At 39.9% G+C, this 11,321-nt stretch overlaps 1 protein-coding gene across 1 annotated transcript; it reads right to left on the reverse strand.

Annotated features, from left to right (window-relative positions):
* Positions 1-2,846: 2,846 nt before the first annotated feature.
* On the reverse strand, positions 2,847-10,985 carry LOC121197738 (MAP3K12 binding inhibitory protein 1). Its single transcript, XM_041061474.1, has 9 exons — positions 10,860-10,985; positions 9,713-9,826; positions 9,331-9,540; positions 8,639-8,735; positions 8,209-8,274; positions 7,705-7,863; positions 7,279-7,376; positions 4,408-4,446; positions 2,847-4,318 (listed from the first exon to the last, which is right to left on the reverse strand). The coding sequence occupies exons 1-9, from the start codon at positions 10,977-10,979 to the stop codon at positions 4,211-4,213; spliced, it is 1,011 nt and encodes a 336-aa protein (XP_040917408.1). The 5' UTR covers positions 10,980-10,985; the 3' UTR covers positions 2,847-4,210.
* Positions 10,986-11,321: the final 336 nt, after the last annotated feature.

Below are 11,321 nucleotides of genomic sequence, written 5' to 3' on the forward strand. Positions count from 1 at the left end.
ATTGCCTGAATTCAACTCCCGCTGCTCCCTCCTGGCAATATCACAGGCACATTTAACTCCAGAGAGCCTGGGGACCGTGCAGCAGGGCCACAGAGAGCAGCTGACTGCCTCTTATTGAAGCCTGTGGGCTGCAGGGGGATCCTCTCTTGTGCTGTCTGCTTTGTGGGGGAGGGTCACAGGTGCATGCGCCCCCCTCTTCTGGGTGTTTGTGAACATGAAACAAGTGCGACTGCATCGGATGTACTCCGACAGTGATGGTATGAGCATGACAGAGGTATTTGCTGTTTTAATGTCGCCCTTTGGGAAATGAAAATTTGCCCCCCAGCTGTCCAGGGGCCACTTGTGCCAAAAAGCTCCACAGTACGTAAATTCTGTGCTTATACAACCAAATCCACAGCAAAAGTTATTCATCAAAAATTGAACTTTTTAAATTTCAGTGGTTTCAGTCGATGGGTTTCCAGAGCTGTGAAAACCATAAAAGATTTAACACAATCTTTAAAATCTCCATACAACCAGACCAATAAACATAAAGGAAGCGCTCCAAGCTCCTGTCAGCCTCTTTATCATGTCCAATTCAAAGCCAGAGTATGCACTTGATTGCTTCATTGCCACCTACAGTAATTTTATTTTACACACAGTTGTGAAAATCATTATCATGCTGTAGTTATGCTAATGTTTTGGATGCTCAAACCTGCTTTCAAAAGGAGAACAAAAAGCCTCTAGATGCCAGAAATAACTGAATAACAAAGGTGAGACCACCATCAACAACTTTACAGTAAGGACATTTGGGTTTTCTCCTAACAATGCATATGAATTCGGCCCCAAATCTCTAGTCATAGAACATTCGAGCTGCCTACATTTGCGTCCCTTTGTTTGTGACATTTGTGACTGACAAGGGCATGAATGAAGTACTTCCCTCTTATGTCGACAAAAGCCCTAAATCAAAAACAAGATACAAAAATTACAAGCAAAAATAGATTTTCCAGTGGTAACACATAATCTGTGTTTCCCAATCGGCCAGCTTTGGAAACTGCAGCAGGGTTAACTTAAAAAAGTTAGCCTGTGGCGCTCCTCATCCTGTGATAATAGGCTTGTCTGTAATGAAGAACAGGCTTGTTGCCAACAGGTGGTCTCTTTAAAAGACCAGAGCTACAGCACTCAGGATGGGGAAAAACTGCCATGGCAAAATGTGTCAGAATCTAATGTTCTGCAGAGTGAAAAGCCTGTTTTCTGTCTTTTGTTCCCAGCTAGAGATTCAGCCTTGTTCCTCATTGTTCGGGGCACAAACGAGCAACAGTCTTTTTTGACACAGAGCCACAGATGAATAAGGACTGGAGCTGACTAGTCACAGGAAAGAGCTTTCTTTTTGGAGGGCTTGGAGCCCATTAAGAGTTTGAGATATGAATGGATATGAATCCTCTCCTTCGACCCCACCAAAAAATACAACTGGACCCATAGAAGACAAGGAACACCTCTGTGTCTTTTTACTGTGGTTCCCAAGGACATTTCAAGAAATCAAGCAGAGGGAGGACTGATTGACAGGCAGGAATTACATAGAGTCAATGAGGAAGTGGGCTCTTTGTTAATTTGAAAGGCTACACTATGCCCACCCAACCTTAGAGCACTAACCACTGACACTAACGTTGACATATTGACTTTATATTCTTGACATAAGCTGCAGAACAGAGACCAGGTAATTACAGCAATTACAAACTGCATTACTGTGATATAAACTTTACATTGTGGTTGAATTCACTGTATGAACCTGGACACATAATGTGCTCATGTAATAAAGCAGATAGGATAAAGATAATGAGATATTTAGTGAGCCACTTCATGCAGACGCTAGTCAGCGTGCTGGGCTCAATGGGCAGATGATGGGTGGATCCCAGCAAACGCAGCCCACAAAATACAACCTTTTGTTCAACTCCATAATCCATTTGTTACACTCAGACCAATTTGTCCTCATTAACCCTCATAAGGGGACTGTGGCTGAGACAAAAGCTCCTGGGGAACAATGAGAACACCCCACCCCCCACCCCCCACCCACATCCACATCGCCACAGCTCAAGTGCTCCCCTTCCCTGCACATTGTGGCCCCTTGTTGCCCAGAAGGTTCCAGTCTGTGAGCAAGAGACGGACACAGAGCCGAACAAGCGGGGTACACCTGAAAGAGGGGGTGGAAAAAAAAAATTCCCCATTTCCGCGTTAAGAATGAAATATCTTCCAAAAAACACACAATGCAGCGTCTTCTATTGTATTCAGGTCACTCCATCAATCAACTCTGAAATAAATCTTGACACGACGTACAAAGAGCAACAGCAAAGAAAAGGAAGGGGAGTTACTGTAATTTCTAGAGACGTGAGAAAGTTTCTGTTTGTCACACCTGTTGCAAAATTTATTTGAAAATGCCTCGAAGTAGTTTTTCTTTTACGCTATGAGAAGAAGCACAGAATGAGTTGAGTTTACCTTCAACTCCCGTCCAGTGGCTCTAACGTAAAGTCTGTATCCGGGCTTTTTATTGAGTCAGCCATGAACTGGTCAAGGTACATGCATCAAAGCACCTTTTTCATGTGCAGTTAATCAGTTTATAAGCTTTGTTTTTTTTTTTTTTAAAAAGGGGGATATGTCAGTGAGGAAATCGACTCAACTTTCATACTTTTGAGGTACTTGTACTTTACACGAGTATTCCCTTTTTATGCTACTACTTCTACTCTATTTTTCAGAGGGAAATATTGTACTTTTTGCTCCAGTGAATATATTTGAAAGCTATAGTTCGTAGTTACGTTACATTAAATGTTTATTTGTATAGTGACAAGTACACAGCATGAAACAAAATCACATGCCGCAGCCTAAATAGCCTCTGCTAATTTGAAATACAGGTCACTAGAAGGGCCTTTGAAATGCATAAAGCTCAATAATGAAATACATATAGGACAACAAAATACACAAATACAAAAAATGGTAAACTAATTAGACTCCATCAATCATGTCCCCCAGATTTATTTGGAGGGGCCTAATCCCTAGGTTTGGAATCACCGGACTAAACCAACTGTATGTTACTTTTGTTTTGAGTAAAGAGTCTGATACTTCCTCCACTGTAGATACCCTAGAAATAAAAACCTCCGTCAAATAACCCTTCACTGCAGTTCCAATATAATACAATAGTCCTCCTGGTTTACTCATCACTGAAAAAAAAATGTATGTAATTATTGCTTCAGCCGCTTGCTCAGTTAAAGCTCTACCTTTTCATAAACATGTCAGTGTCAAACGCAGCAGCGTCCCATTTAATGCTGGTTTGTTGGGTCTCCAATGTGTTTTCCAAACAGAGATGCAGTAATCAGGTCATTTGTTATAATGACAACCATTAGGGGTGATCATCGTCACACAGCAGTCAGGCAGATAAATAAGGTGCTCTCTCTGATTCTTCTCAATTACACACACACACACACACACACACACACACCTTCACAGCATTAAACATTAAAAATAAAAATCTTACATCCATGATAAGTAATTGTGAATCAAATGTATTTCCTGTTCTTTTAAAGGTGTAGTTCAGATTGTTTTATTACAATTGAAATGGTGTGTCGGTTAGAAAATTCATTAATTTAAAAACTTGGTAATTGATTAATCATCTAAATTATTAAATCATTTTTAAAAAATGCACTGACTGCAGCTCTTCAAATGTAGAAATTATGGTATTATATTTGACTGGACATATTTGTGTTCATGTTTTAAACTGCTGGTCAAATTAGACAAGGCGTTAGAAGATGTCGCCATAGGCTTTGCACTATTCTGACGTTTTATAGGCTAAAGGATCAATAGTCAGTAATGAAAATCATTAGTTAGTAATCATTAGTTTCTACCAATAAAGGAATGACTGACTGCAATCAAATTACACATCACATTTACCAGTTAATGTATTAAAGTCATGATTAAATTATAAAGTTTTCATGGAGGAAAAAATACCTTTATTTACACTGCAATTACATTGCACATAACTACAAAACTCTTTAGTGGAACTATTTTTCTGATTTTCAAAGATGGCCACAAAAACGAGGCACATGAAAAAAGGTGTTTGTGTTTTTAATCTCACAGATGGTTGTTAAGATCCCAATGAGTCACTAAGGATTAGAAAAAGAAATTAGAGGAAACTCGTCGAATGCATTAACAAATGAATTGTGTTTGGAGCACTGGTCTGTGTTTGTTACAGTGGACAGTCTGTTCCATATCCAGGCCCAAATTCATTCACCCTCTTCAGCAGCGCTGCTTTCACTGCATTGATCTTCTCATTCAGCTCTGTCAAGCTGCAGTCCTGAAGCACAAAGTAAGAAAAAACTGATCAAGCGATCAAAACAGTTTAACCTCCAATGTGCAGTGAAAGGAAACAAAAACGCTACTAACCTGAGCAGGGGATCTCTTTGGTCGCTTGTGCAGGTGACTCTACAATAAAAAAAAGGCGGGGGGGGCATACAAGTGCACATTGAACCTTTTCAATTAGAACAATTTCTAAAACAGCTTTGAGAAACATACTGAGGTACTTGTCTGGGCCTTTTCTTACTTTGTCCTCAAGGACTGAAAAAGAATTTACTCAGAGACACAGACAACTTAATGGAAAGACATTTTGTAATACCAAAACTTAGACTTGGAAATTCCTAACGTCCACATAATGAAATACAAAGTGGTTCGGATTTAGTTTTAGTCTTTTGATGAAAATGTGTATTAGTTTTAGTCATTTCAGTCTAGTTTTTGTCAGTGACATCGGTCTCATTTTCATCATACAGGCTACAGTGGTCGCCATCTTTGTGTACAGTTACCAAGGTTACAGGTGTCTCTCGCAAGATATCCATGTAACTCTGCTCTGCAATAACACAGACTGGCTGACCTCAGTAAACCCAGTTGGCATTGCCAAACTGTATGTTTGAAAAGGACCTCTCTCTGATCTAATCTAATATAATCTAGTCCAGTTGTTCCTGCTAACCTAGCATTACTGCAGCTAGCTGTGCTTTTCGCTGCAGAGCAGTCATCAGCAAATATTTTTGTCATAGTTTTCACTCACGAAACGGACACTGATATGAAGAAGTGAACTTTTATAAGGAAAGAGCAGCAAACGCTACAGATTATGAGAGGAATACTCTATATGATCACTTAATTTTAAGATTATTTTAATGGTATTTTGCCTTCATTAGATATTTTAAGATTTGGCTACAATTAGAGACAGTAAACATAGGGAGAGATGTTCCTGGTTGAACAGATGACGTCATAGTTAACTGGCATGTGAGTAAGAAAATTGTTTTTACTCCACAACTTCAACTCTAAAACCTTGTAGAACTGTTTATTTTTAAGTTGCAGGCCAATTTGTTAAGTAGCCTGATTTGCTGTTCAGTGTTAAAATGTCATTCCCGAAATCGTTGGCCAACTGTGTGTTGCTCTTCAGCAAAACACCAAACATACAGTATTTTCAGATATTGGAAGAGGAAAAAAAAAAAGAGTGGTACTCCGAATATAAAAGACCCCATCAGTTTATTCAAAGACACTCAACAATCTTTTGCACTGCTCACACAAACATGCAGTGAATCAAAAGCAGACGGAAAGCAGCATACTCACAGAAGCAGCATGCTGTGCTGAGAAATACCAGTGTGAAGAGACATGCAGTATCTCAAGCACACTTACTGAGATAACTAAACACACGCTGGACAGACTCCTTCAAGATGGGAAATTAAGAGTCTGTGTGAGTCTGCTGAAGTCTGTCGGCTTGAATATGAGGTCCAATAAATTACTGCCTGGTGTCTTTTGAGCCTGAGCTTCTCTAAAAAAAAATAAAACCACGGTGCAGTGAAAAGTTGTCACTTCTCTGGGAAGCTGCCTGCACTGACCTAAATGTTGAAGTAAATGTAACCGAACCTGCTGCATTTTTGATTCAAATTAACTTAAGTGTAACTGAAGGAGGGAAACGTGTTGAAGTGTCAGGCCATATCAGGGGAAACTCTATTAGCATCACCCACAAATTTCTCTCGCAAGTAGATTTCATTTTGAAATGATTTTTCCTACGACACACCAATATTCTACATGCCAATTTAGGTATCATACACATTAAATGCAGCCACTGACGGAGAGCGTGTGAAATGGACCAACTGAAAACACTTTTTCAGAGCCTCTCACCAACACAGTGTAACTCATTGTCTGAAAAACTGAGCGCAAATTCTTTTTTTCTTTACTCCTTCTGATTTAAACAAATCCAAATATCCAAAATACACGATGTAGTACACGTAGAAACCGGAGAGAACTGCACCAGAACCTGGTGAAACAAAGCTTCTACAGATTTTCCATGTGTATATTATAACTTCATTTCTCATCGTCATTCACTGTTGACTACACCCCAAAATCATGGCTGAAGGAATTGTGTGCTATTTACTTAAAATAGTCCTTTGTTGCACATTTGCAGGTTCATATCCCATATCCCTGAATTTCTTACGTTTGCACATACAAAACTTCCACTTGTTGTGAATCAAACCTCAAACGCCTGCCACCGCAACTCCAGACGCTGAGTGGTGCCACACAGCTGGGTCGAGGAAAGTTAAACTAGTTTTGATTCCACTGGGAAAAGGAAGTATCTGAACTCAACTACCTAAAGTACTTCAACACAAAATGTTCAGCGGTTTCCCATTTCTCTATGATAAAACTTTAGTAAGAAAAACACAATGCTTTGACATGTGAGGCAAGAGAGAGCCTGCTACGAGTGAACAGGGGGGTGTGCCTAAGCGCTTTCAGGGAGGAGTTTCTTTTGGCTTCTCAGGTGAAACGTAGCATCTGTTAACTATCAAAGGAGGCACATGGTTGTCCACATGTCAACAAGCCAAGAGAGGTTGGCAATAGCAGGAAATGAGATACACATCTGGAGAATTGGCTAAAACTGTGATACCTGCTTCATTGAAGACCATTATCTATGATAAAATCATGATAAATTTAACACAGAAGCGAACACAAAAAATGTCAAAATAATGTTTTAAAAAGCAGAAATCACTTAGTAAGTCTGTAGTGAATGAAGAGCAAACCTATGTCTCTTACCACCTTAAATCTCTTAAAACTGTGTAAAATAAATTCTGTCTGTGCTGGTTAAAGAAAGTGTCGGTCTTGTTTATCATACCTTCAGAAGCAAATTTACGTCAAATGTCAAAATTACATCCTTTACTTTTCCCAAACCTGTATGACCTGCGTGGTAATACTGAGTAACAAGTGCTTTTCATTTGTCCGTTTCAAAGACAAAGGACTCACCGTGGACTGAAAGTACTCGGGTGAGAGTCCCTCCAGCTCCAGGATACGATCCTCCAGCTTCCTCAGTCTCTGGTAGACACTCAATGGGACAGGGCCGGCTGAGGAATAAAACACTCAGTGAACAGCCAGAATACTGATTATTTCCCATGACAAATTAAAGTAATCCAAGTGTATGATGGTAAAAAAGAAGCATAATAAATCATGGGTTAGTTAAAAATTGTGTAACAGTTTGTGTAACATTTCCTCTACCTTATAATGGGAAATTAATATCATTTAAAATTCAGGACTTTTTCTGAAAAAGGTAAATATTTCTGTTTAATATGAAATTAATACCTATTTAAAGTGTTGCACTTAAACATTACAGATCAGGTGAGATACACTGATTTTAGGATCAGTAAAATGTTTGTGTCTTTGTCCGTCTCTGACCTGCTGGGAGTTTCAGGTGAGTCTCGATGTTGTCTAGTCGTTCTTCTGTGGCTGCATTTCCACAGTGTCTTGCCATTGGCCCCCTGTGCTGCTCTCCTGCCTCTCCTTGGCTTCCCCCACCACGAGTCTGGGGCCCATAAGTGTTTACCACCCGTGTAACTGGCCAGACAAGGAACATACCCATTATTAACCAGAGACTAGTTGACAACATCGTTGTTTAGATTAAGTCACAGTGATAATGAGTGATTTAAATTATTCGGCACTGAGTTCTGGCAGCAAGTTGACCCAAAAGCAACATTTGAATTCAGTTGTAGTAACTAAACCAAAAATTATAACTAAACATTTCTTGTTAAGCAACTTTTCTGACAAGAGTTTTAAGGATTATGGACCTATGACTTTTTCAAAATAATGGTGTGTAATTTGAAAAATGATGGTTGCAGCTCTTAAAATAAAGCTGTTAAGAAATGTCACATTGACATTTGCGGCAAATGTTTATTTTCTTACCTTTCACGTGACTTTTAAATCCTGGATAAGGAGTGAAGACGGCATCTGTTCTGGCACAGCTATTTTCTACATGGCAGAAAATTAAATTTCAAACCTAATTAGAATGTCATGTAAAAATGTAAATAAAATAGATTAGAAAAAATAATGCACCTGTATATATCCCACTCAAATGCTATTACCATTAGTGTGTCCTGATTTCTATAACTGGTGTCTCGGACAGGTTTTGAATTAAAAAAAGGGCCTTCTGTCTGATGTTTTTCTCGACCAAGCTGGTTGTGTTTTGAGGCCGAGTGTGTTACCTACTTCAGCCCCACTCTTGGAGCAGTTCAGCCTGACCTCTCGCCTGTGGAAATCAGCTCTCTCCCAAACATTGGCAATCTGTGTGCAGGCTGCCTCTCCACCCTGCCCCCAACCTCTCTCCCGTTCTCACCCTGATTGCAGTCGATCACGTTGCAAAACTCGCGCACATTGTTTTCATTGATCTCCATCTGCTTGCGTTCCATAAATGCAGATATTCTTCGCTCAATCTAGGGTTACAATGGAAAGACAACACAGATAATAAGATATGATGGATTGATGAGCTATTTATAGGTGTCAAGAATGCAACGAGGTTTTTTTTTTTTTTGCCTCCTTAAAGTTAATGATCTGCAAAAAAACATGCAGCAATTTACATTATGTGGAACGAGAAATGTAGCAGGAAATGATTCCAGGTAGCCTAAAAAGTTGAATTGCTTGCCATCACCACATGATGGAATATGAATACTGTTTGCTTGGCTACCAAAATAAATGCACAACAGAATGGGGCCTCTTGTCATTCATCCACATGCAATCTCAGAGTAATGAGCATCCACTTCATAATCCATCAAGGACCTGGCCCTCTCTCAAAGCCCTCCAGCAATGTGGTCTGTTCTACCCGACCACAGCACTAAAGGACCCCTTATTCTCTGCCGAACTCGGCTTATCAGGTCTCCATCAAGCATTTGGTTCACTGCGGCACGTCATGTGCACATCCTCAGGAGCAATTACTTATGATTATTCATTTGCTTGACAGAGAGCAAAGAGGGCTCTAAAAATCCCACTGCCAGAACAGCTGACAGATCTGCTGACTGATCCGAGACCAACCTCTGACTTCCCAGCTCTGATCTGGACCATGATGTCATCAGCCGCTGTCTTGTTTTCTGTAGCCCCTGAGGTGGAAGGATGGTGCTCAGACAGTGCAGTCGTCTGCTCCATGAGTGAAGATGAGGTGGCCGCATCATTTGACGTGCTGTCCATGGTAGATGATTGCTTGCGTTCAGCATCCACCAGTGTCTTTAAGCTTTCTGAAACAGACTAAATACACACAAAACTCATATTGGGTTGTGTCAAACCGTAGTGTATTTTATAAATAACTGATTCTCAATAACAATCAGAAAAAAAGTATGAACAATATTCGCCTTGTGCCATCTCAACCAATATTAAAATGTATAAATTTGAAATTACTTGCTGTGTGTGGCCACATTACCTGTAATTTAGTGATATGCTCCTGCAAACAGCTGTAAACGTTAGCAGCTGAAGATGGAGGATTCACAGCCTCAGTGTTGACTTCTATTCTCAAAGCAGCGTCACCTAATTTGAGCTTCATTGCAATAAAAAAAAAAAAAAAAAAAAAGCAAAAAGAAAGTGAAGTGACACTGCCCTGCACAGTATACAGCAAATTCAGTTTCTAACATAGAAAAGCATGGACTCAGGATAATGTACTCATTTTAAGTATAATTAAGTTACATCAGTAGTTGATGACCTGTAAATTAAGCAGCAACTATTCTGATACTGAATTAGTCATTTAGTCACTTTTCAATAAGTAGTAATCATATGCTGGGACCGGCCTCTTGAAAATGTAGTATTAAGTAGTATTTCTGCTTGTCTCTGTTTTACATCATTATAAATGTAATATTTGTGGTTTGCAGGCTGTTGGTCAGACAAAACAAGCAACTTGAATACATTTTAGTAGGGTTATGGAACTTGAGATAAGTATTTTATAAACAAAACGATTTATAAAGAGACAATTTTTACTTGGAGCCCTACTTGTAAAACACTGGTGGAATGCCACTACAATAACGATGCTAATGCTAAAGCTATACTGTAGTTTTAGTTGTGTATGTCTGCAGTAAATATAGTTCATGTACAAGGTGAAGGTACAGCAGGTGTAGGAGATATGTTCATTGTAGACATGCAGTGTAAACAGTGCTGATACGGGCCATGTGAACTTTAGTCCTGCTCCACAAGACAAAAGGCAGGAATACAGAGGTCACATATGGATTGAATATTAAACGCAAAGGGTCCCACAATGTGGAGATGAATCAAATGTTAAGCTACTTTGCTTTAGCTGATGATACGAGGTTGCTGGCTGAGCCATGTCTGAACACCTGTGAGCCGTTCAAAAATCAAACTGAATCCTTTAACGCCAGCAGAAACTCGGGGACAGTTACTTCTCTGCAACCTAATTGTCAAAAACTCTGTGTTGAGTAACAACGATTGAACGGAGGAGTTGGCTAAGTAAGCAGCTCTGCTAATGCACTGGGTTGCTAAAAACATTAGCATGTAGCTAGCTAACCGCGCGGTCTAAACGACCCGTCTCGCGGAGCAACACGGTTCAAACGGCGTCGACCAACCTCTTTCCCGAAGTCTGCTAGCAGCGTCAGTAACACACGCATGCAGTCCGTGTACCGGAACATTTCACCGGATTCACTGGGAGCAGTACGGTTCCCACTCGGCTTCGTTGTGTCCGCCATTGCTGTTCTACGTTTACGGAACGTCTCGCCGCTGATTGGTCAGAATCAGGCGGCGGTGTGTGCGCAGTGGATGAAGCAGAGGCCACACGCAAACACGTTGACATGAGGGCCTGTAGATTAGAATAGAACAGAATAGAATAGATCAGAGCCTTTACCAAAGTAAAAGTACTAACACCACACTGTAAAAATACTCTGTACTGCACTGAAAATGTTACCTAATTAAAAGTACGTAGGCGCTATGAATGTTCAGGAAAATGTACTAAAAGTAAAAGTTATCATAATGCAGAAAAATATTCCCTGTAACTGTATAATTTGGAGTTATATTATTACATAATTTTTTAT

The sequence above is a fragment of the Toxotes jaculatrix genome, chromosome 17 (assembly GCF_017976425.1).
Source record: "Toxotes jaculatrix isolate fToxJac2 chromosome 17, fToxJac2.pri, whole genome shotgun sequence".
In the NCBI taxonomy this organism is placed as follows: domain Eukaryota; kingdom Metazoa; phylum Chordata; class Actinopteri; family Toxotidae; genus Toxotes; species Toxotes jaculatrix.

Excerpts from the sequence above, each read along its gene's own strand:
- LOC121197738 (XM_041061474.1), bottom strand. The coding sequence starts at position 10,979 with ATGGCGGACACAACGAAGCCGAGTGGGAACCGTACTGCTCCCAGTGAA. Across the intron at positions 8,736-9,330 it reads TCAGAGCTGGGAAGTCAGAG|ATTGAGCGAAGAATATCTGC; the intron begins GTTGGTCTCGGA and ends TTGTAACCCTAG. Across the intron at positions 4,447-7,278 it reads CCGAGTACTTTCAGTCCACG|AGTCACCTGCACAAGCGACC; the intron begins GTGAGTCCTTTG and ends TTTTTATTGTAG.